At 38.5% G+C, this 26,827-nt stretch overlaps 1 protein-coding gene across 3 annotated transcripts; it reads right to left on the bottom strand.

Annotated features, from left to right (window-relative positions):
* Positions 1-803: 803 nt before the first annotated feature.
* On the bottom strand, positions 804-26,543 carry INTS7 (integrator complex subunit 7). 3 transcript variants are annotated; one of them, XM_082480435.1, is made up of 20 exons: positions 26,452-26,543; positions 26,070-26,199; positions 25,033-25,179; positions 22,908-23,045; positions 22,338-22,384; positions 21,627-21,826; positions 19,946-20,068; positions 17,254-17,371; positions 16,140-16,274; positions 15,481-15,578; positions 14,547-14,786; positions 13,679-13,816; positions 12,840-13,046; positions 9,061-9,255; positions 8,144-8,247; positions 7,686-7,754; positions 6,283-6,415; positions 4,948-5,046; positions 3,959-4,144; positions 804-3,021 (listed from the first exon to the last, which is right to left on the bottom strand). In XM_082480435.1, the coding sequence occupies exons 1-20, from the start codon at positions 26,540-26,542 to the stop codon at positions 2,734-2,736; spliced, it is 2,886 nt and encodes a 961-aa protein (XP_082336561.1). In that variant the 5' UTR covers position 26,543; the 3' UTR covers positions 804-2,733. The 3 variants fall into 3 exon arrangements, with proteins under 3 accessions (XP_082336561.1, XP_082336563.1, XP_082336562.1); XM_082480437.1 differs by having other exon boundaries at positions 4,948-5,004; positions 6,295-6,415; XM_082480436.1 differs by having other exon boundaries at positions 6,325-6,415.
* Positions 26,544-26,827: the final 284 nt, after the last annotated feature.

Genomic DNA, 26,827 nt, shown 5'->3' with positions numbered 1-26,827 from the left:
AACTGTAACACCCTTCCTCACTTCTCTTCGGGTCTGAAAATCTTGGTTCCTGTTTGCCAAGTGTATTTCACAGTGTATTAGGAATAACAATACACAATGTTTGAAAACAAACAAAACAAACACCTGAAGAATAACCTCACTACAAACCCCACATACGGTAAAACACTGTGCATATGTAAAAGGACAACTTAGTAACAAGTCCAGGGTCTTTCCTGATCAGCACACACATATAACTAACCTGCAAATGAGCCAGCATGAGAAATCCTTCAGAGTTTGTTAGAAATTCAGACACTTGCATGGCACGCTACCTTCCCATAGCAGCTCATTTCCAATAAATACTACTCGCCATTTTCCAGAAGACATTTACCATCACCCCACAATCTCCCATACCTAGCATCCAGATTTTCAGACTTCAGTTATTATTTGCCTGGCTTCAAAATTGACACAAGTTTCTAGAGTTCTAAAGGCCTCTCAGATCAGGTGAACAAACTTGTTTGGAGAAGGAAAAATTCTTTTCAACAGCAGCAGGGTTAATCTTAGTGGCTCGCAGACAGTTAAGCCTCAGGCCAGGTCAGGGCTAAGTTTATTTCTGCTACGCTTCTCGTAAGTTTAGCTACGTGCTGTGAACATTGTATGACTTAGGAGAAAAGTCTGCTCCCCAGTGTGGAAATTTCATTCAATTTCAGAGTTGTTTTGGAATGCTGCCATCACAGGTTTCCAAAAACATATTGGTCAATAAAAGAGCAAGAAACACACATTCATTATGCAGGATAAAAGAATAGTTTGACCTCTTAGTCCTTTTTCTTTTTTTCCTTTTTGCGTTACAGTAAGGAGGGTTTTGTGGTTAACACACTGATGTATGACTTTATTGGAAAAACCCAGCCAACCACAAACAGTTCAGATCTTCAGTCTGACAGACTGCATGCACAACACTAGGTAAATCATCTTTCTGGACTATGTAACCATACATACCTATAGGTACATGTATGCATACATAGCTGTACACATATGCGCGCGCACACACAAAACTCTTAAGTATAACCATAAAAGTGGGGACAGAAACCACCACTTTCCTCAGCCAGCTTGAAGGGCAGTGGTAGTTTGTGTCCTACACAAAATACAAATCAGATTTAAGAAGGATGCTGGCAAACTTTTAACAATTTTGTGAATCTTCTATTTCCACCTTGCATCCCAATTATCTTTTCTGCTTAGGATTATAGCCTGACCAAGACATTATGAAATCTACCGTGATCACGCCTTTTTTTTTTTTTTTGGTTAACGTTAAGCCAAGAGGAAGAGAGTTGATTTCTTAAGCAACTATTACGGGAAAACATAGCGAAAACAATTCTTCATCCAGCTATGCCAAAGAAACCCAGGCTTATAACAATTCATCGTCATATTCTCTGCATATAAAGCAAGCAGAACCTGCAAGCTCCAGTCAGCTTCTACAGTGAAATCAACTTGATGAAATAACAGTATCTTAGGAATTTACTGAAAAAATAACAATGAAAATTCCTGCTCCAATGAGAGGGATTAAACCACTTACAAGTCTGCAAGAAGTGCCATTCTTCCCTCCTCCCTATTCAAAATGGGTCCTACTTTTCTGCAGTGATAAGCAGAGATTATTTATGAGGACCAGGTGAAGGATATGTTATGTGATCTACTGCCTGTGTCTGGACTCCCAGGCAAAGTTCAGCCTTTTACGTCTCAAAGGAAGCATGAAAACTATGTATAAAGTAGCAAATTTCCAAAGTTATTCTGAATCAATTTCTAGTATTGGTAAAATTCTCCTTCAAGTTATCTTGTAAAAGTAACAGTTAAGATTACTAAATTGGTCAAAGAGTACACAAGATTACAAAGCTTTGGTATATACAATTCCTTTTTTAAAAAAAAAAAAAAAACACAGTTAAAACAAATGACAACTTGCAAGTTAACTTCCCTCTTAAGAGAGCAAACCAAAAACCCTAACAAAACCAGTGCCTTCCAAAATACAGATACATGAAGATTTAAAAAGAACATAGTAATCTTTTTGATATCATCTGAGAAACAGTTATTGTTCCCACCTGTAAAATTCTGCCTCTTGTAAGACTCCCCAGACAGCAGCCCTTCAAGCAGTTTCCTCCCTCTACAATGACTAGGTATGACAAGTGAGTTACTACTTAATGCATACATCTGAAAGAAAAAAGTTGCGCTGATGAATTGTAATAATACACATCCACCAGCCAAATTCTGGAAGTTGCTATTAAAAATGTCAGAAAAAAAAGTCTCTGGATATTTTTGCCAATTCCTTCACATTAAAAGACACAGACTTGGTATTACTCGGAGTTCTGTATGACTAGCCAAAGTGTTTACCGATGTCCTGTAAGCCTAACATTAGAACCTATGTGCTTCAAAAAAAGAAAGTACATAAAGTACTAGTCAAAGAGCTCTTTGTGTCCTCCACTATCAAAGTTTGTGGAGCCTGCTGTAACAGGTTTGTAAACAGAAGTGAAGAGATCAGGTAGAAGTTCTTAAATTAAAAGCACAACTCCAAATTTGAACAGAGTTGCTCTGCTGAATCAAGTTCAAATTTACCACAGATAATTTAAAAAACAACAAATTGGCACCTGAGACTTTCTAGGAAAAGGTTAAAATTGTAGGTCTTTCAAAACAAAAAAAAAAAAAAAAAAGAAAAAAAGAAGTGTCCAAGAAAAACTGTAATACCGTTGACCAGGTTAGAGTCACTTCTGGGAATTAAAACCGCGAGTATGCTGTTCTTTGCTGTTGCTGCTGTGATGGCGGCTGTCCTTGCTGTTGCTGAAGACGAACCTGCTGGGAGTATGGATCCTCAAGAGATTTAACAAAAATAGTTGTTTTAGGCCCAGTTTTCCAGACAATGCCATTTGAATCTATTACAGAGGACTCTACTGTGATGTTGTGGGTGCCAAGTATCACAAAGTTTAACAGAAACTGAGTGCTGAAGTAGTCGTTGTGTGGTTCCACCCTCTGCTCCATTTCATTGGTCATGTTGTCAATAGGAATCTGAGAACACATGGAAGGTTAAAATGCCATTTTATATAAACCTGATAAAATAAGTTTCCTGCTCTCCGTTATAAGGAGAGAAAAAGGAGAAAAAACGTCCTCAATTTTCCTAAACCAATGTATGGGCATGTTTGAGCTAGCCTGACATGCTTTGTCATCAATGAATGTGTTATTTTTATATTTATTCACAGAAGCAAGGTAGCTAACAAGACTTTCTCTCCCCAAGGTCCCAGTTTTCCACAGAGTAACAGAAGTCAGACAAACATTACACACGTCCTTGTCCTGTTTTCTTTTAGAAGCAGACCTTTTTTCCTTTTCCCCCTCAAAAAACCCCAAACAACAAAACAAACAAACAAAAAACCAACCCCAAACCAGGTCTTTCACTAAGTGTCACATGTTAGCAGAAACTGAACTTCAGACATGCAATCTTTGATAAAACCATTGGCTTGAATTTAATACGTATCTCCTCAGGTGCTATTTAATTTGGACAGCCTGTTCTCCCGATTTCCATTAACAAAAAAAACCCCAAACCTTACAATGAGGATAAAGAAATTCTAGAGACTGTGTGGTAGAGAATAATCTACTCCTGCCTTTTTTCCCCCCTGTGGAGTTTCATGATATACACCTACGTTGAATTTTCCTGATCTCAAGCAGATTCTTAATGACATGTTCTGAACATCACATATCCTCTTTTGTTTGGAAGAAAAGCTGTTACTAAGAAGGTATGAGCATACAGCAGCCATAAAAATCCCAGATTCCTTCCATGCCCTATGCCTGGATCTGGCCAGTGCTCGAATGTCAACTGTTAAGAGTGAGAGGATTACAGAAGAACCCACTCATTTCAACCTGAAAATTCTGCTAGCCAGAGCCAAACAAAAGAGCAGGAAAATACAGCAAGAAAGCTTAAGACTCCTCCTGGCTCTAATTCTATCCATACCTTATAGTCTTGTCCAGATTTGCTCTGCAGCACTGAAGAGACATTTAGACAGACGGATTGGATTTTACGGAAAAGGCCTGGTTTAGATCCATGCTGAACCACTCCTTCCACCTTTAGGGCCAATTGCTGATTGTTCTGTACTGCAATAGGTTCTGCTGGGTTCCTTGGAGATGGGGATAGAGCAAGCTGAAACACAAGAAAACAGACCAAAACGTCACTTTATGCCTCCAGAAAAACACACAGAACTCAAGGATGAAACATCTTAGATCATCATCTTATAGAAAAATTTCCAAGGAGATGTTTGGTAGGGAAACCAGCAGATGGAAACACAGAACGTACATCTGAGACCTGTTACTATAATAATTAATAAGCATCATCAGTAACACCAGATGTGGTCTTTATATCAGTTTCATTAATTGCACTTCTTCAAAAGTGGAAAAAATCTTCTACAAAATAGCCACAGATAAGTATATTAAGCTGAGCAAAGAAGTGCAGTAACAGTAAATATTAAATATCTTAAGGCTTTCACTTTTCCTAGGTAAGAGGAGCACTTGAGTTAAAAAAAAAGACCACTGAAGGTCACATATAACCATTCTTAGTCAGTCAGCTGATAAATATTACAATTTTTTTCCAAGATAGTAAACATTGCTTTTTAAATTACAAGGAAAAACAATACAAATTTCTAAGTGTTGCCTTCCCAAGACTATTAGCTTTGCAGACTCAGAATCAACAAAAATTCCAGTTAGATTTTACCTTTAAGACTTTGCAATCAAAGAACTGAATGCTACTTGCCTAAGTCACAGCCTAGTGGTTCTTAATGATTATATGTACACTTTATTCAAGTTATTCCTAACAGATAAACCCAGATGCTATTTGCAGTTAAATATCTTCACTAAAAATGCTGAAGCTTTGTGCCTTCGGTAAGGCTTTTCTCACGAAGTAAAGACTCTATAAAGAGAAGTTTTAGGCCACATTTGAGCAGTACTTACCTTAATACTTGTAGACTGCAGCTTTTGAAAAAAGTACCTTTGAAATGAAAGGGGTACCTTCAACAATGCAATGACAGCATTGCTCAGACAAGCTGTATGCTGTAAGAAACAGAGAGTTGAGAAAATCACTCATAGCATAGGAAAAAGACATGCACTTGAGGTACTGAAACTGCAGTAATTTCTACAAAAGTCCAGAAATACATTGATACAGTCATCAAGTAACAGCCACTACGATGACAATGTCTACATTCAGCCTCTGTTTCTGTTCTGCCCTTAATGAAGAAGATATACTGTTCTGGAAAGAACAAGGAGGCCAAGAAAAAGAAAAATGCAAGTCATTTCAGTCCTAGTCTTAGAGTCCGCAGAGCAGGATCTGAGCAAAACCCTCATACACAAACTCTCAAACGAACAATTCCTCTCCAAGCAAACAAACTGGCATCTACCACAACTTAATGCGATGCAATAATTAAGTTTTAAGACTCTTGACCACTCTGCCTTTCCCCACTGCACTATACTGTCCTCCTGGCTCAGATGAGCAAAGGCAGCACTACTGAAGTCACCAAGCTGCATTGGTGTGGAACCAGTGACAACTATGTTTACAGGGTTTACCTTTGCTATGTTTTACACAACTCGTTCTTCTATTCTATTTGGAATCAGTACTGACTGTTGAATTTAGAAACAAGGCAAATAGACGGGTGCCATGACAAATGGAAAATGAACTACCTTGTTCCCATCAACGTGCACTTCAGCTTTACGATGTTCACTAACAGTAAAAGATGAAACCATACTAGCCCTGTAAAGCAGTACGTTTATCAGCTCACTGTTTGCACTCAGCACACTTTACATTGTGTTCCCTGATGACCTGCATTGATAAGAGAAACGCTATACTCACAAAACACAGTATTAACTGCCAACAGCCCAGTGACCAAGGCTAGGCTGCTGCTGGACTCTCCAGCACTGTGTGCGGTAGGGGAAGAATTTCTTCATGACAACAGCATGAACAAAGAAAAAGTGCTTCAGTATTTGAATGCGAGTGTGGTGAGAGATCTTAGAGACCTGACGCTACTTTTAAGTATTTTTATCGGCATCTGCTATATTCTTAGTATCAGAATTTTTTAAACATTACTTTTAATCAGACCAGTAGAGCTACAGATGTCTTAGTAAAACTTTTGTTGAAGTATTTTTGAAGTAGTGAGTCTCCATAGAGGCCATTTGTGCCAGTAAAAGGTTATGTTAATTAACTGCTCTTCAGTTTCTTGACCACCATTGATAAACGGAGCACCCAAGTTTTTGGAACCTTTGTCTACAGAATATACATTTAAAACTTTTACTTGCCAAGTAAGACACAGGAGCGTACTTCCTGTTGAGGGATTCCACTTCTTCCAGTACATGATTAAATACAGACATCATTCTTCTCTCATATTCACTCTCAATGTGTGCTGTTCCATTCGAACTATATTCCTGGAAACTAAAAAAAAAAAAAAAAACCAACAAAAAAAAACACAACAACAAAACAAACCACACCAAACAAACAAAACCAACACTTTTCATTGTGTCTAACATACTTTCCTCATCATAATCTGGGAGGCTCACTCCCAGACAGGCCCATCCTCTGTTACAACTTGAAATCCATTAAGAAATAACTGTCTTTCAAACTGCTTCCTCTGTTTCTTTATTATTTTTCCATTATAAGACTTGCCCTTTACACTTAAAGCCTTTCTTAACTAGAGCTTATCCACCACTTTCTGCCCCCACCCTCTCTAACTTGAAGCAGTTACAGGTCTAACAGACTCAGCACGCTTAATTCCCCTGGCTTTTATTTAATCCTGCAGTGTTCAATTCCCCTTGCTTTTATTTAAGCCTGCAGTGTTTATAATGTTTTTAAAAGTCTCACAACTCAAGGAAAAACAAGAACGCCAGCCAGAGTTAAGACTAAATCTGGAAGTTTATAATCTCATGCTTTGAATACAATTCCATCTCCTAGACACCTAATGCTTTCAAGTCCACAGGTTCATACTTTTCACAAGTATGTTTAATACACCTTCTAAGCAATGCTTAATTCCTAATGAGTAGGACAGTCACTTAGGATGTTCACTTTTATTTCCAGTTATAAAATTAGACATTTAAGAAGATGTTTATCCACATTGTCTTCCTTTTAATCTCAGCCTGGAAGTTTTAGAGTGATTCATTTCAAAGGTATTTCAATGCAATTTTTTAGTGGGTATAAGTTCACTGTTAAAAAAGAGCCAGAGGTCATGGATTTACAGTAGAAGATTAAACTAATTTAGTGCATATATTCGCAGGACTCTGAAGGAAACTAATGTGTGCTTACAAGAAGAAACGGTAGGTATGGGAGCTAACAAAGAATGACAAGTTAAAATAGGTGACTAAAGAAGAGATTAAAAGTTGTTTGTTTTTTTTGTTTGGTTTTTTTTGTTTGTTTTTGGTTTTGTTTTTTTTTTTTTTTTTTTTTTTCTTTCTTTTAATGCAAGTCTATATTGAAGACAAGTCCAGTATAGTGCTCTCAACAGCACAATCGGTATAAAATGCAGAACCCAAAACACAGTCCCTAGCCTGCCAGGTATAGCACAGCAGCAACAGGGCCTCAAGTCTGCCCAGAGTACAATTAGAAAGGTCTACTGAGAAGTTTTCTGAGCATTCTTTGAATTCCTAGGCTTAAAGCCCCAAGGAATTAGAAATAAATAGCAAATGAGTAGAAAGTTAGCTATCAAACCTACCTTGCAGATTCTGGATCCAAAATCAGAGCTTCTATCGCATGTGAAATCAACAGGCAGCTCTGCTGTTGTCTGATCTTAATACTAAGGAGTTAAAAGACTTAAACTTGGCACCTAAACCAAGAAATCCAGTATATTTACTGGCACTTTTCCTTATTTATCTAGCTTTTGTGAAGTAATCCCACAGTCATTACTCCTTTAGTAAACAGAGCGAGAACTATGAAAATCTCAAGTTTTATGCTGTTGCAATTTGTATGTCATAACTTGTTCATAAAGTAATTCCAAACAATAGTATGGCAATGTTTATTTCCAAATAGGTTTTAAGCAATTGGTTCCTAATTTTTATGTTACTAACTGCTGCAAAATGACTTTGTGCCAGTCTTCATAGAAAAGACGATTGTTAAGCTTTATGCTGTCTACCTAAGTGAAGTGGACAAATTCTAAGATTTTTAAAAGGATACAGTTCTACATTCCTTAGAGTTGCTGAGTCTGCATCAAAAGATGACTGATACAGATCTCCATATCGTGTAGCCAGGTTTCGGAATTCCTCCATTGAGTGTTTCATCTGCAGAGACAACGTTACCAGTCAAAAAAAGCAAATCAAAGCAAAACAAACAAAACCCCACACATTCAGAAAACCACTACACTATAACATACAACACTGAAGGAATAAGACAACATACTCTGGAAAAATACATAAACTTCTCGCTTCTTCACACAGATTAAAAAAAAAAAAAAAAAAAAAAAAAAAAAATCGCCAGTGACAGACTATTATCCATGCATTAAACAGATACTTTTTCTGTAACACAGCACCAACATACCCTCCTTGAGTTAAAAAAAAAATAAAAAAAAATACCCACCACCAACCTCCCCCTTCCTCTATTGGTAAATCAAACTGCTCTATCTTTCAAAGACTACCCACTGATTCCTTCTTGGAGACAACATGCGTTTTAGAAGCAGACTATCTTGGTGTTGTGTAGAGTACCAAGTCAGTTGCCAACACTCACCGAAAGGAGTTGCAGTACGATCCTAAAGTATATATTCTTCCTTAGTGTAATCACAGTATCCGAGGTGTTTCAAAACAAGGTGTGAAAGGTCTTGCTACAAGTTTGAGTGTACCGAGTGGCCTGCTCTACATGTATATCCTTGGAAGCTGTGCACATGAATGTATGCAAAAACATACATACATGCTCTGCTTCAAAATATGGCCTGCTACAGGCAGACGTTTTTATAGCTACAGGTGAAAACAAAGGCCCACTATTTAGCAAAACTCTTCACTACCACTTTTCATTTCTTTTGTCAGATATGTTTGCTGAGAAGCAAAATTCAAACCAGAGTCATAAACATAACTGCACAAGAGTGGAACATGTACACATGCCTGGTTAGAGATGCGTCCACACCTTTGGAGATCGTTTCCTGATGTCATAGCAATGGTTGTGGCAATAGCTGGTGGTGGACTTGTTTTTAGACTGTTGCAGGTACAAATAAGTTGAGAAAAAGCTTGCAGAAGGTCAATCCTGAGTTTCACAAACCCACACTGAAAGCTCAGAGGATTAAGTGGTGTACTAGCAGCCTGAAACACAGTAATAGGAACGTTGACGATCTAGGTCAAAAGCAAACATGATAAAATAACTTTGCAGCGTCACTGAACTGTCTCATCAGACAACTGAACCCTTCAGTTCAATTCTAAAAGCTGCTTTTTTTAAAACTACATTTAACACATTTGCTCAATTTAAATCATACTGAATATAAACCACACAGAAGTTAGGTAATTACTAAGCCGTATCTCAAGTGTATCACCCTTGTAACAAGTATGACTTAAGCTGTTACAATGCTATTGGGGCACCTATTTCCCTCTTTATCCAAGGCCAAGCCATTAGGCTTCAAATGACATCACTCCAGATGGTCCTTAGCATAGAGAGAACACACTGAATTGGAAGGCAAACAAACACAAAAGACTGAAAAAGTGATTGTCTGCATCTGCCAGAGGAGAAAGAATTGGCTAGAGTTACCCGCAGCAAAAAGAAGGGGTGATAACCTTTGATTTTTTTGCAACTCTGAAACGGATAGGAACATTATGAAGGCAGTGAAACTTGCATTTGGTAAAGGCAGAGACACAGTTCAGTGACAACTAAGAACAGTAAATAACAGAACTCCAGGAGGGTAGACACACTGCTATTATTTAGAAAATATGGTTCTGGGAAATCTTGCTCCCTAAAAGCTTATCAGACTTGTAGAAGCATCTGTGACAGCTTACGACACCCAGGAGGGGGTAAACTGCAGCACTCAAGACTTGATAATAGTTAAGTGAAAAATGCACTATTTATTTTTCTTATACAGTGGGATTTTGAGAAGAGTACACTTTTTTTCTTTAGGAGGAAAAAAGCCATCTGCAAAACAAAGCACTGGGACCTTCTCTTACTCAGAGAATAGAAGTATGTTAAACTTGTGCATGTCATCCCCAGTGCTTCTTATTGCTCAACAGAAAAGGTCACTTCTGGAAGCAAGAAGTTATAACCCATCCCAAAACCTTACTAAGAACCATTTCTTTGCCGGCAGGAAAGCAGCAAACTAGTTTCTCACAAAACATCACATCATCTGAGAACTGGAACGCTATTGACGAAAGCGAGGAAACATCAGCCAACTGCAACAACTTTAAACTACTGAGCTAGATTTCAAAGACATAAGAAGGACTCAATGGCTCAAGTGATGAAATACTCTTATCTACCACTTTGCTTTCCCTTTTCCAAGGGCATAAAAATATCCCTTTTGAATGGAAATTCTGCACGGGTGGTTTCAGAAAACCCTCTGTGGAAGAGATCTCACTACACTGTAATTGCTCTACAGAGACTACATGCTTTTATAGAGAGTAAAGTACCAGTACTTATATCAGAAAACCCAGACATTTTTAATAGCATGAATTGGACTCGATTCTTGTAAATGGAAATACAAGCTTGTCTCATTAATACTGCAATTTACCTTATCTGCTACTCATATAGCCATGGGCAATTAATGAGTTACAATTCTTTTTTTGAAAATGACAGAAAGAGTTCTTTGGCTCAGCCAAGCTCTTCAAACACCACCACTTGTTATCAACATGTTTGGAGTTAGTGCTACTTAATCAGCGGTGATATTAGTGCTTTGTTCAAGTTCTGAATCTTCACTACATTACCAGCAGCAAAAAATAAGCAGAATGCTTCCAATGAGATGCATATTCTGTGCCACAAAGAGCAGTTCCTATTCAAAACCTTTGCTAACTATATAAGCAAGTACACAGCAAGACAGATGGGACTGTGGCCAATACGCTCTATGCCAAGGTTCTTGCCCCCCCCCCCCAAAGTAATGGGACTTTTTTCCTCAAGTGGACTAACTCACATGAAAGAACATTTTGCATAGCGCAATGCAAGACAGTTGTATGTATATCAAGAAGGAACAGAGAAATTTTCTGACAAGATCACACACTGTCTGAATATTTCATCATTGCTAAACTGGGCTGACCAAACATCTGCAACAGATTTACTGTCGGTGTCTTCCAGCTACAAAATGGACAGCTACACAGAGTTCCTCATACGCCCTAGTGGTCTGTGGTACCAACAGCGCAGAGTCATGCTCTACACTGAAACAGCAGCAACAGTAAAGCTGAAGTCAGAGGGAAGAGACAGCAAAAGAAGTCTTCAGCAGCAAGACTATCGTGCACTTTATGGTACTTTGCTCTCCTCTGAGATGCTGAGCTCTGTAGATGCAAGCAGTGAGTGGCTCCTTTTACAGCTCATACACTCAAGCACGGTTAGGAATTTGTGCAGAGTGATGAAACAAATCAGTGACAACCAGCAATAAAACCCAATTTCCTCTTCTCTAGCCCTCTGAAACCTGTACTTACTCCTCTGGACAACAACCCACAAGGAAGTGCTTTTCTGGGTGCAATACCTATTGGCAACATGCAGGAATAAAGTCAGCAGAGGAGATGAGGACAGGAACCCTTCAACAGAAAAAAACCCAAACTCTAGGGAAAGGCTAATTAAATTACTGAATCACAGAATGACCTATTTAAACAAGTTATTTTCCTGACCATATTAAATATTAACATCTAATTAGATGAGGTCCCCCCTCAAAGTCTTCTAGACATTAGAGAACTCTTGAAATGTTGAATTAAAAGGCTTATTCACTCAGCCAACAAGTTAAAGACAAATACTTCAGTAACAGAGCTTTCTCTCAGAGGACAGACGTGTAAAATTTACGTCCGTCCTCCTTATTCAGGGATAGTTTATTAATAAACAGTACTGTGTGAATTTTATTAAACACTAATACCTGAACTGTCGTGATACTGGCAGTTTCAGGAACTGAAAAAAAAAAAAAAAAACCCAAACCAAAAACAATCCGCTTCAGTCAAAAGACATACAGAAAACTGTATGTAAAGGTTTCTTCATGGAAACTAAAATATGAAAGAAAATACCGTGTGAACCTTGATCATCTTTTGTTAAGCAGCAGCACCTTCACTGAAAGTCCATATTCATTAATGCTTTTTTGTTTACATTCACAGACATCACGTACACAGGTTCTTGTTATTCTCACCACTTCAGAGAAGCATAAACTTGCATTAAAGCAAGTACCATCAGAATTCTGCTGATTTGATGAGACTGAATTGTCCTCCCTCCTCTTAGTAAATTGGTGTTGCCTTGTTGTTAGGATTCCATAAGGATCGCATTGTCAAATACAAGGCACCATGAACTCAGCATCAGAGAGGAATGCAATTAAATCCTTCTCTTTATCTTGAGAAGATAGCAGCCAATTTAGCCAAATTCCCAGGCTTAACTATTACAAGAGTGTTTACTCAGCCAAGACAAGGAGTGGAAAATTTTAAGAACTGTAACTTTAAGAAAGATCTGTCACATATATGATTTGATCAAGGCAGGAATTGGGGGGGGAGAAGGAAAGAAAAAAGAGAAATCTAGCTAATCACACTTTGCTGAGCTACAGGATCTTCTCCCTGAAGATGTGGTATGTTACAACTGGCTCTTCCCTGCAGTCCCCTCAAAACCAGAGCCTGGCAGATGTCAGACATCTTTAAAAACTTTTCAGAGATTTAAGAACAGAAACCAAACAGACCTTCTGCAGTATACAGAAACATCATCACTAAAGTAGAAGATCTGTGCTAACCGTCAGTGACGCTATTCCTTTGTGATAGGATTTTAAAGCTTCAGCAATGCAAGAAAGTGCTGAGCTATAGTTGTCCTCCTGCAAACCTGTCAGACACTGTTCTGCATGGGAGAACTCCTTCAAGCTGTTCAGCCAGAAGTAGAAGTGTTCTGAAGCCACTTGAGTCAGCAGGCTTTGATACAGTTCTCTGGCCATGTCATGGTTGCCCTGTAATGACAAGAATGTTTCAAAGAGGGGACATGAAAGCAAGCTGTGAGTTTCTATGAAACAAATACAAATAAGAGAACAGTAACACCTCCAGAACTACTGTACTTTAAAAACAGAAACAGTGGAAGTTCTTCCAATCATTCAAAAATGACTGGAAGAAACAAATACCAAAATTTACTTTTACCCCAGCATCTTGTACTAGGGTTTCTATGTAATTCTAACCCCAGTTATGACTTTACTGAAGGGAAAAAGGAAACATCATCTTTTTCTTCCTTTCTTCTCATTGAAGGAAGAGAAGCACACATCAGGATGGCCTATATCACCTTCTAAAGAACACCTAGACAATGCAGATTAGGCAGGTGCTTAAGAAAGTATCAGGTCATTGCTTTCTTCCCTCTCAAATACTTCAAAAAGACAAATGAAAAACTACCCTGATGGGATAACTGCCCTAAACGGCATATATCTGAATAAGCATTCCAGGGAATTAAGAGGGAAAATTATTCCCCCTCCACCCCCTTCATTTCCTCCTCCTGAGTCCTACCATTTTCCCTACTTTCTTTTTCCAGTTCAAAGAAATCGCTAGCACCCTTTCAACCACACCAAAACTTTTTCCTTCAGGTATTTTCACTTACCATTCTGGAAGCCTGCCTGGCTATCCTGTAGGCGGTCCATCCATTGGAGGCATTCTCAAGCTGCTGTTTGATAACAGTTTTGATTTCTGAAGATAAAACTTTCTGACTGGAAACAAATATCACTGTGGCGAGAGAAACCTAACAAAGAGTGGAAGAGTGAGGAAGAAGGTTGTATGTCAGGAATTAAACAAAACAAGAAAAAAGCGCTAATCCTGTTTCCTAAACTACCAGAAATGATCTTGATTTTGGATTCAAAACTACATAGAAGATTACATATACATTTTAACTGAGGAACTCTTCTCTGGCATCTTTTAAATAGTTATGGCAACCCAAGTATTTCTTGTAGATGAAAGTCACTTTCATTTAAAGAATCTTTTCTGTGGCTTTTAACTGAGATATTTCGAATGCTCCAAATGAATTAACAGGATGCTTGTCGTTTCTTTCTTAAAATTCAAATTAATTTCCAAATAGATGTGACAAAAGCATTTTTATCTCTTACACTGTATTAAAAGATGTACATCAGAGTACCATACATAACCTGACTAACTGCCATTTTGTTTCTCCTACAACCATTATTTTACAGGTACTCCAATAATTTCAATAGCTAGGTTTGTCTAAGCAGTGCCATCTACTGGAAAATGTAATGGAATACACTGCATAGTTCAGGTCCATCTATGAGATACGATTTCAACATTGAACAATAACATATGTAGACAAAAGTTAAAGCAAAACTGAAAATAGCAGCTACGGATTGGCACATCAACTTGGACATAAGGAATGGCTTTGCTGCCTTTTTAAATAAAATCCATCCACAGCAGTTTATATAGACTTTATACATCATGGGCTATTCACCAGAAGGACATCTTACCAAGAGTTCCTGTTTTTTGTCTGTGGCAGATCGTCCAATTAATTTATAGAGGTCCATTAGGTCTCCTAGCATCCCATCTGCTAGGACAGGCAGCTGCATGGCAATAGCTGCTAAACAGTGGCACATGAGAATCCTAGCAGCATCCTGGGCACTGTGCAGCTGGGTCAGCAGGGATTCAACTACGGACTGGCTCAGGTGAGGACGGCACTTGACCAGCTTCACCATACAAGTTAACGTGATCTGCAATTCACACAACCAACAGGTACAATAAACACAATGTCTACTTAAAAATAAAAAAGCCAGACACACTTATCTGCAAGTATGATTGCAGAAATATAGAAGATGTGGTGTTTTCAGAACCATGTACTCTACAAAAGATGAGATTTTTCTAAGAGCCCAAGCCTCTGTCCCTGAGCTAACAGCGTAAAAACATACCACAAATTCAAGAAACTATAATCATCTTTCTTATGCCACCATTCTTTACAGGTAAATAACTAGATAAAATTACTGGTTATGCAGCTTATGAACAGGGAAAATAAAAATAACAGTTTATAAAAAGTGTTGTAATCATATACATTGCATCCCCATCTCCAAAAAGCAAGTTCTCTCCAACGCTCTCTTCATCCTCCAGAGACATGTCCGTCCCATGTTCAAGTTCATGTTTTATTACAGCTGTTCCTCCGAGAGGATTGTTTCAGGGAAAAAAAAAAAAATGCATTCAACTTATTCTAGAACTAAGAGGAGATGCACTATAGCTTTGCTCAGTTCCTCTACTGCTCTGAATTCTGATTATGACCAAAACATAGAAGAACCTTAATTTCCTTCCAGTATGTTATGCTTCTACCAGAATGGACCTGGTGCACACTAGCCTTTCAGTGATATAAGCTATTAGTATAACTTACAGCAGTGTAAGGAAAGACAACAGTAACATCACCTTTAAGGTTGCCTGAGCTCCTGGACTGTCATCTTGACTACAAAGAACAAGAAGAGCTTCCAAGCCAAAAACTGCATCTTGCTCCAAAGGCAGAAGATCTAAGAAAAGAAAGACAGAGTAAGTTAGTTCTCTGACCATAATTGGTGTAATGCTTACACTGGTATTGCAGTCAGGGCAGATAAGCATCTTCCCAATACTTCTGCTTTACCTTATTTTGATTAGAAACAACTCTGCCATTCCATGCCTCAGGTAACTACTCAGCAGTCACACCAACTGTGATATTTGTAAAGCACGCGTAAGTCTCTGGACTAAGATTTCTAAATGCCCTGTTATTCTTTTGCAACAGACTTTGCGCAAAGAGTTTTCAAAGGTTGGCAAACAATTCGCTAGTCTTACAGCAAAACTAAGACAGGCATTTATTCAGCACGAGTTCTACTGTGCCCAGTAATTTTCTCTAAATTAGACGAAGATGGAACCTTCCCAACCATTCATAAAATCATACAGAATGTCTTCTACTAGATTATAGTCCCCATCTCCTGAACCAGCATGAAGGGTCTAACAGATTTATTGACAGGTTCACAGACAAGACAGTTAGTACGTGTTAAGTGCATAAGCCTGACTGTAAACAGACACATTTCACTGTCCTTGCTTTCATTTACCTTTTTCCTGACAAGAGGCTGATATATTAGTCAGAATCCTCACACCATGAGCTGCAATGCCACGGTTATTATGGTAACAGCACTCCTGTGCTAGTTTTACTAAGTCAAATGATCTCGCAGTTGTAGCTGCTGTTCCTAAATAAAGACAAGACAAACAGGAAATAAAACAGTACAGTCCATAATTACACCACAGATCTTTGCAAGTACATTTCTGCAAAAAACCTGTATTTACTTAGGATTTTTTTTTTTTTTTATGTTTAAAGGATGGCATGAAAACATATCTTTTCCATCTTTCCACACAGAGGCTTGCCCTCCATTCCTGAAGACTATATAAATTAGACATATACTGAGAAAGAATATTTGGATCTAACAACTAACGTTTCAAGGTCTCAGAGAAATATTGCCTTAAGAAACATTACATTTGATTTAAAAAAAGCTGGTGAGCATATTAATTAAGACATGCCAGAACGACTGAAGAGGACATACTATTTTTCTCCATTTCTGCGACCCATGTAGTTGGGCTCATAATAGTCATTAGGACAGTCTGGCTTTCAAGAAGATAAAAGAAAACAGTATGATCCCCATTTTAAGAACAAGATACCTCAAATCACTTTAAAACGTCTAAAATTTCTCCAGAATATAGTCATAAAGCACCTGGTACTGAAGCAGGTCATCCTCACAAGGGTAGCATAGCTTCACTGTGCCAGGGTAACATGCCAGCCCACTCTCACACCATTAAGTTTCCATGCTGCTCAAAAACTATGCAAATCCACAGTTTCAAAGCACCTTAAGCAGGATGCAGGTCAGCCATTTGAGAGACATTACATTTCTTCATTTTATAAAGAAAAGTTTAAGACACAAAGGTAAAAACACCTTTCATATAGCATATTATCCACAAAATCCAGAACAAAATCTTAGATCATGACTATTCACGGGTACACAGTATGCCATTTTAAGTTTACATACGATGAACACAGTCTGACTCTCAGCTAATGTTCTGGAGTTCAAAAATAGTTTAAGAATATTGTACAAAGTGTTTAGATGAAACTGATTATCAGTAGATAGCCAAGCCATTAGAAATGCCAAAGATAATAATCTAATCTAGTTTTCTTACCTGGAGCACTGCTGAAGTACTGTTTAATGGCAATGGTCCCCGATAACGTGGAAAGAACAGACAGCATACCCAGTTTCAAGCTGTCATAGGGAGTGTGAAGAGCAGATTCACAGAGTGCCTAAATATTAGCAGGAAAAAAGATACAGAGGGAAGGAAGACCCATGAGCTATCTGTATAACATGTTTAGTTGCACTTGTCTGTGATAAGTTTTGAGAGTCAAAGTTTTTCTACAGGAAATAGTATACTGAACTCAAAAGTTAGAAGTCATGTCCTGAAGCATCTGTTTTAGTAGACTGAAGACATAGCTTGCAGAAAAGTGGCAGTAGGTGTCATATGCTACAAAACACCATTTCTAAGTCATTTATTAATTTGAAATAAGCAGCAAAAATATTATCAGGTCTAACTGATCAAATATTGCAACGGAATTTTAAGACAGTTCTCCAGTCTTAGAGGTATACTGATTATTTTTGCCTTATTACAATCTGCAGGGTTTTGTGTAAGTACACATCTCTGAAGAGCGAAGTTTCAAGTGTCATTTCCTTCAAGAGTCCAGGTGTCCAACAGAACGCAGTTTAAGTTTCTTGACAGACATCTTAAAGTGTATTTTATTTTTTAAATTCATTTCTAGTACAGCTCCTGTCATATTGTTGTGCCTTTTGCCAGATGTTCTCAGGCCTTATCACAGCTACATTGGAATAACTCTTAAAATGCACATTGTTCTCAGATTCATTATGCCAACACTGTCCCCAGTTTAGTCATTCCTTGGGTTTGGAGACTTTTTTAGTCAACAGAAGAGAAAGCAATACGAGACACAAATGGAAAATGTAAGTATAGTCTGCCTCAGAGAGTGTCAAAGCTGAGTAAAGAAAAACAACACCACAGAAACCCCCCAAAAATGTTCTTATCAGGCATACATATGTTTTTGTATGGTGTAAGGGTTAAATTCTAAATAAATTTTTAATTTGTACCAATGTAGTATTCTGCTAATCTACTGAATAGCATGGCATCAACAGACAGAAGAAGATACAATGATTAGGGTTGAAAATGAGTCTTGATGTCTCCCAAGACGCTGATGTTTTGCTCCAGTGCTATTAGATCACCATTCAGAGCATATTTGAAGTAACTATGAAGAATGCCAGGAGCACAGAAGAATTAGCATGATGGACCACAGACTGCTTGTTATCTTCACACTCAGCGGGAGGACTGCTCTAAGCATCAACAGCTTCTAAAGCTGATGTCTAGAAATCAGTGAAGTCTCCATAATTCAAAGACCAAGCCCCCAGCTGACCTACGTAGATTGACCCAAAATGCTGAAGGAATTAACACTGCTGAAACTCTTGTTGGTAAAAAGGTATAAGAAGCAGATTTTGCCATGAGATAAGGAGGGTCTGTTCTAGTTCCTGAAGTAAACACATTACCAAGCCATTTAAATATATGGAAAAAGTCAAAATGTTGACTTTTCAGAAGTCAGAAAAACTCTCCTTACTTCTGCACACCATTCAGCGAGCAGTAACAAGCTTGAGTCAATTAATTTTGTTGTAACCCAGTCACTGACTTAGTTCTGACATCAATGGAACTTTTTCCTATGCATTTCAACCATCAGGACACCTACTTTAAGACACTACATAACAATAAAAGCCATGTTATCAATGTCTCTCACTTGTATTGAGATAACTACCAACCAGGCATAATAGTAGAGGGAAGCATTTTGACTGCAAAGAACCCATAATTAAAGCAATTCCTTAAAATTCCTAAAAGGAAATAAATTTCTAGTATTAATCCATTATGAAGAATAAAGCAGTTCACTAAAACAAAAACCTCTTCACACTCCAAATCATCTTATCTAAGAATTGGAGACAAAGCAAAACACGCTTTATTTCTCACACAATTATTAACAAAAATCCACAGGTTTTCATCACAGCTGTCTTATGCTCTAACAGCATATAGCAAAAGTAGCTTCCAAGGATAGCAAAAACAAAGAAAAAAAGATCCAGAAAAATAGACCTAAAAGCCTGTGTCTTTAAGTTCTTGAAATATTTACTTTCCCATTAGAAACTTAATTTCTACCAGAAAAAGGAAAACAGAAGAAAATGTTCATATGCAACTGCGACTGAAAGAAAATGGCAATCCTAACTACAATATAACAACTGTTTCCCCAAATACCACTGATGTACTATAAACAACTTTTAGGGTCTCATTCATACAACAGGTGTCACAAGGACACTATTGAAATTGAGCCATTAATCCTAACAAATGAAGTCAAAATTACATTTGTCCTTTCAGGTATACCTTGCTGGATGACATGCTTTGACAAACTCCAGAGAGGCTCTGTGTTACATGAGCACTAATACATATTCAGTATCGTAAGGTTAATGTAAACATTCAGCTCTCGTGTCTATTATCTTAGATGAGTTTGTCAGATGGAAAAGTTATTTCCGTACTGTAAAAAAGCCTACTACATGACGCATGCCTTTCCTCAGGTATAATACTTCAGCTTTGATCCTTATGGGTCAACTTAGCTAACTCAAGATATTCTATGAACTGTTCATTAATACTTGGCTACTCTGCTTGGCAAAGTAACTTAAGGATATGGAGATGTATGTTCTTTCTTTACCTCCCAAATTCTTCTGGAAAGAATTCTACAACTAACTGTGAAGTTTCATAATGAACTTTAGCTTAAAAATGTATAAACCTGAATATTTTCTCTGCTCCATGTATGTGGTGTCTTGTTGGCCAACAACTTTAAATCTTGGATTGCAAGCCTCTTCACAGCCTTCCGGGGGTCATTCTTCAAGTACTGCAACAAAAGCTGGATCTGCAACAAAGTAAACGCATCGTTTAGGAGAGAGATGCTACTAGAGGTTAAGTATTTTCAAAAACACTCATGAAGAAATTTTGAGCATGCTCAGCCAAAACTAACCTGCCTTACCTGTCTGATTGCTGGCCACATGGAAAAGCCCTATGTCACACAGCTGTTATGCCACAGCAAGCTAAAACAGTCCGACAGACTATTTCTACCATCCTGCTCTCCTTGTTCGTGTACCCTTCTCTACATCACCGTGCATACCTGAGAAGCCTTGAGACTTGTTTCAGCACTCACAAAAATACCATAAAACACCCTTGAGAAGCTCAGTAAACACCTTATATGCTACTAGCAAGTACTCCGGGCTTTTGGTGCTAATTTGGGTGTCTGCACAATCTGCAGTTAATAGACAGCAACACGGACATATCTTGTATGGCTCAGTAGTTGCCAAAAACAACCCCAAAAACCCAACCAAAGAACAACAACCTCTACCCAGATGCTCCAAAGCATTTATCTCAAATTAAGTGACACTTAACTGCATGTCCTTTGTTGCGTTCATTTCCTGCAAATTTACAGAGATGGAGTAGCCAGCACATGAAAACAGTACGAACATGCTGATCATGGTTTTGCTCTCCATCCCCACCCTGGCTACATCAGTTTTAAGCAGCATTGACTGTTGCACTGCAGAAATACAGCCCAAATCACCATGCTTACTGACATAAATAAAAACCAAAAAGCACATCAAGTGTTCTGATGTTGTTTCAGTTGGCTTAAATTCAGTACTATTAAAAGCATGCTCTGAAATACGGAAATCAGCCATACCAAAAAGAAGTTTCAGACATATCAATGCTATTAGTCTAACAGTAACAGACACCAACTTTCCATAGCTGTACAGGATTGAAAGAAAGCAAATAGACTTTCATGGCTACTTTGCAAGGATTAGTTAGACTAATCTCAAATGTCACTGTGTTCAGACCTGCTATACAAATCACATCCACAAAGCACGTTATCAGAACATAAAAGCATTGTTTTTTCAATCACTGCTTTCCCATAATTTAGTTTATAGTCTCAAATTATAGCAACAGATTCAAATTCCTCAGAGTTCTTCAAGAAATACATTTTTAAAAGCACTCTATGCTATCGTAATACTCATTTGCTTGCATGCAAGGAAGGCAAAAGGCACATGCATGACCCAAGAGAATATACAGCAGTGAGAAGTAAAGCCTGGGTTCTACAGGTAAGTTGAAATGTTTTCAGAAAAAGTCAGAGCGTTTGCTTTCTTAAACACTGATTGATCCTAGTTGATTTCAATCCCAGTTGATGTAAAGAAAGACAGGTTACAATCTGTAAAGAAGGGTTTCTGTGTTTGATGGGGTTATCTGGAAATGGGGTCAGAGAGGGCAAAAAATACGAAAGCAGAGCAGTTTTCAGGGTATTCTTTCTCTATAGCACATAGGAGCAACCATCCTAGCATATCCATCACGATTTATTTTCAGCATCGGCTAGAATCCAACTTTTTTAAAAATGTACTTTGTACTTTAAGTTGAAGGAATGAATTAGGAAGAATTACCTGCTTAGGAATGTCAACCAAAGAAGAAGCAGCAAGCAGAGTAAAAGTGTGCAGAGTAACAATGACCATCTTGGTAGAGGGATACGACGTTACCAGCTGCTGAAGCAGCTGCCGGGAGCTGGAAGCCAGGCTAGCGTCATGATGCATGTGCTGTAAAATAGGGATCAACTTCAATTTCAAGTCTACAGGTGTGGCCAAACCTGCAACAAGGAAGAGAAACACAGGCAGAGTGTAAGTCCTGTGTACTGCCTTTTGGCAGTACTGAGGCACACAGTACGGCTGCATGGCTACTACGGCTGAATGCAGATTGTGCAGACACCTGCGTGAACTTCAAGTAACTCATCTACTAGCTAGCAGCATAACGACAGTGGTATCAAGCACTTCCATGGTTCTTTGAGAAGGTTGCTCCTTGCTTCGTTGCAGGTAACACACATACTAACTCATCTAAAGCAACCTGTGATAGTCTATGTCAGTTTATTCACTGTACTATAGTTGAGCTTTTATTCTTTACCAAACAGGTGTTGAGAACTTAGATAATTTTTTTAAGAGGACACAAGAACCAGACATTAGATTACTGGCTAGCTAATTTAAAAACTGGAAGCATTTGAGTAGAAGGGCAACAGCATTCTGATATCTGACATTTACATATTGATAATAAAGAATTCTCAAAATTACAGATGTTCCTTTTTATCATTCAATATACATATGTACCTTGAATCATCTCACTGATCTTATTGCATATTCCAGCAGCAAAATCCCTGTAGAGAAAAGACAAAGTACCAGGTGAAATGAAAAATAAATAAATGAATAATTAAAAATAAAAATCAACTGAACTACCAAACATTTGTGAAAGTTTTTACTATTAAAACACAAAGAGTGCTTGCCAAGACCCAAGTCATTTTAAAACCCCTGCACAGGCACGTGATCAAATGATAAAATGGAAGCTTTCAAAAACATGTCAAAGTGACAAGCAGCACTACATTTTATATATAAAAATATATAAATACACACACACACACAAACTAACCCTTGATTAAAGCTGCTATTACACTTCGCGTTCCCATATTTATGAGCTTTCCATTACTGTTTTAGACAAAAAAAAATCTGCTAAACTTGTATTCAGATTTCTTTACAATACTATTATTGCACATAGTTAAATGTTTTGCTATAAATGACATTTAGTGGTACAGAAAGGAATATTAAGGTTTGCGACATTAAGGAAGTGTCAGTGGAGTTTCCATTCTCTGTAATATGAAAAACTGAAAAAAAATTACATCTTACTTTGATTGTGCAGAAAAGTTGGCAGCAGCAAATATAGCAGCTTCAACTTCCACATTATCATGGGAATCCAAACTCTGACGAATACTGTGATGTGCATTCTTCCTTTCTGGAATAATAGATGCCATGCTGCCCAACATCCTACAGAAATAAATCACAGCAAAATCAGCAAGAACAATGACCATGAAGACAGACAAGATGAAATCAAATAGAAATGTAAAAGGAGCGGTTAAAAGACTATTTTTATGTAAACATGTGTTCTTCCATGTCTATTACAGAAACAAACAAATGCTAAAAGTAGGCATATAATTAAAAGGTAACAAATTTCGTCATGTGGGTTAAGTCAATGGTTTAATAAAAAACTGATTACATGTTGATACTTTTTAGCTTGAAATGGGCACAGTAAGAAATTTACCAAGAATTCTTATAAAATAAGTGCACTACAGCACTAGAAACAAGTATTTTTAAGATGCTTTTACTTTCAAGCTCTGATAACCAATGCAACAGGTTTACTGCTAAAATGTACTGATGGCTATTTTCAGACACACATGAAGTACACTTTACATGATATAAATTCAGTGGTTTATAACTGTTTCCACTCTTTTTATCCCTCTTCCCAGTTAAGACTGCAGAAGTAACAGTCATAAATTTTAACCACGTGCTAAGAAACCAAAGTTTCTACCATGATCAAGCAAACAAATATCTTAGAAACAAATGATGAAAGTCAGATCTTTCGCTAATGTGAAATAAGGTTATTACTGGGAATAGTGCAGTACCTTTTGTGTAACTGCTAAAAAAGGAGGCAATCAATTTATACTTTGCTAAGAATATTCCAAAGATACCTTTCAGACATATTTAGCATAATCCAATTAAAAGAAGAATGAATGGAGGAATGATGTACTGATGGTAATTTTAGAGAGTTCTATGCTAATATTTACACACAGTCATCTAGCAATAAAATTCCACAGACACAAAGTTTTGTTTTAGCAGATCTTTCAGCACGCTCTTTCTTACTGACACTACTTAAGGAGGACAAAAACAAATCAACTGAAGAATTTAATCTGAAACTGCTGAACAAACAGCCATTTTAACCTTCCACTTGTTGCATCCTGTGAATTGATTAGTAATTTAAGTATTTTTTCAAACTGAGCAGATTCCTGGCCTTCTGGCAGTTTGTAAAGATAGCCCTCAATACCACTGAGCAACTACAATCTTATGTTAGAATACTTAAGTGGAACTACTAGAAAACATGTAGATATACCAAATTTACAGACTTCTGAAACACCAGAGCACGAAAGCTTGATCTCAAATAAAATATCAAAAGAAGAAATGGATGTATGATCTAATTAAAAAAAAAAATCCCTGTTAATGCTTCACATCTTTCAATAGTGAAGTTAGTAACAGTTCTGGAGGGACAGAAGAAAAGAATACAGGGAGAAAGAAGAATGTTCTCTTCACATTTGAATTCACTTGCACAGGACTTGGAAGATGCTGTTAAGACGATCATGTTGGATACTATTAGAGACACAGACACCAAAACAGCAGGACAGTGACATTAAAATAGCTTAATTTATTCCCCCATCATTTGATTCTCAGGAAGTCCAAAGCAATGAATAACACAATGGAACTTCCTTATAAATTATTGATCAGAGACCAACAAGCAGCAAACTTCTAGAACAATGATAAATGAAAAATAGCTGCAAGCATAACAAGGTTCAGATAAATAAGTTTTGGTTACAAGTTAACAGAAATTATTTTGACACGTAAGGAAGCACTTCCCTTTTGGTCCTGGTCTAAATATATCATAGGCAACATATGACATATTGCATACAGCTACTGTCTGGGTTATGCATACAACAGGTTCATTTTTCTTCTCCTGAGTACACGCGATTTCAATGCTGCAAATTCTGTTTTGCCCAGAGACTTCACAAAATCTCACCACCATAAATGGTAAATAACCTTGTCCTTCTGATCACAGATCCTTATGGCTCATCCCCTTTAAAGACAGATATCTTTGCTTTTAACTCTATGAGCAACATATAAGATGCTTCCTACATTTGTTATACCAGACTAGCATACTAATAACTAGCTACAGATTTGAAGTTAGGTTAATTTGTGTAATACATACCGAAGTGTAATAGCCCGAGCAACTGGATCATTGCTATGAATTACTGAGAAAACTCTTTTGACAAACTCATCCACGTTTAGGATCTTCTCTAAGTGCTTCTCACTCTGCTGAGTAACTTTCAGCACGCACAGCCTCAGGAAGTTGTTTCTATTAGAAGACACACACATTTCTTTATCAGGTTGTTTTATAATAAAAATTCAAACACTTCAAACACAAAATTATTCAAAACCCCCCACCTTCTAAGAGTATATTAAAACAAGGAAAAAATCTATGCTTCAGAAACATTAAAGTAGACTGATATAGTCAAACAAAGACTATTAACACACTATTGTTTTATTTTCTATTACAGGTAGTGTCAAATTTAGGCCCAATTCCAGGGAAATGAACCTGCTGACACCAGTGAGAAGGAGTGTAAACAGATGCCTCTTTTGTGCACACTTAGGGATCTAATTTTTCTAAAAAAAGCTTGTCCAGGGTTAGGACAGAAAAGTGTAATTGCCATTGCCAGGTGTGAGTGAATTCCTTTTCCTTCCTGGAGCCAACAGGGAAGATTCCACAACAACGACAGGTAACATTGTAAGCCATTCCAAAGTAGCTCCAATTCAATCACGTGCATGGTTTTGACATCAGGCACTTGGAAAAGCTATACTTTGGGCTTTGTTGCTAACACTCCTTAGAGATGATATTTGCACATATGGTCATTCATCTATTTATTAATTATGAATTTGAATGTGCCTACAGAGAATTTACACCAGTGAATTTACAAACCAGTCAGCAAGTGAATCCTCAAATCAGGACAGGTGGAAAGGAACAGTGTCATTGATCACTCACAGCCACTTAAGCCCAGCAAAGACAGGGAAAGCGAGCTTCAGTCGAGCACAACTTGTCCTCAACAGAGCCGGTACCACCGTGGTATTATCAGGCAACCAGAAAAACCCCATGACTGCCCAGGCTCCAATGCAGCCACACTCCAAGATACAGCGTTATTACTATGGAGCAGAGATCTGGAGGGACAGAAACTGACTGGTGTTACTTACCCAACCCTGAAAACATCAGCGAGCTTTAGGAAAGCCGAATTAATGAGAATAGGGAAAGGATATTTCTGGAAGAGCCTGGGAAAACGAACGACGGCTTCGCACTGCTCCCCGAGCTTGCCAGACCTGAGGCCTAAACGAAACGACAATAACTATCGGGGAAACTGATGCTCCTTCAACACCAGCTCCTCCCTCCATCCCCCCCACCTCGCGGTAAAGAGGCACCAAACAAGCCTCCCGCCGCTGGGGACCGAAGGACGGGACCGGACCTCCACAGCGCGGCGGCGGCGGGTGGGTGGGGCAGAGAGCGGGCGCCAATGGCCCCAAGGGCAGCCCCGGCCCCGCTCCCCAGGCCGGCCACAACCCCGAGCACGCCCGCCCTCACCTTTGTCCAGCTCCATGAGGGCGGAGTTGGCGTCCAGCTCCTGCTCGCCGTAGCCCGCATCGGCCAGGAAGGACTTGGCGCTGGCAGCCATGCCGACCCCCTCAACTCTCCCCTCCCCTCCCCTCACCGCTCCGCTCCGGCTCGGCTCGGCTCGGCTCGGCTCGGCCCAGCCACCACGCATGCGCAGTCACCCTCCCGCCTCCTCAGCCCAGGGGCGGCCACCCCATCTCCGCGCGATTTGTGCGCAGGCGCCGTACCGGCGAGCGGCCGCGTCCCGCTGATCCACCGGAGGGTTGGGTGTGGCCTGAAGGCCCTTCCCCTCTGCGCCACCCAATCAGAGGAAGAGGGCGAGGCGCGGCGGGAGCCTTGCTGCCCA

This window comes from Vanellus vanellus, assembly GCF_965231255.1.
Source record: "Vanellus vanellus genome assembly, chromosome: 3".
Taxonomy (NCBI): domain Eukaryota; kingdom Metazoa; phylum Chordata; class Aves; order Charadriiformes; family Charadriidae; genus Vanellus; species Vanellus vanellus.
Note: the sequence above shows the minus strand (reverse complement) of the source record. Positions and strands in the feature narration are given on the sequence as shown.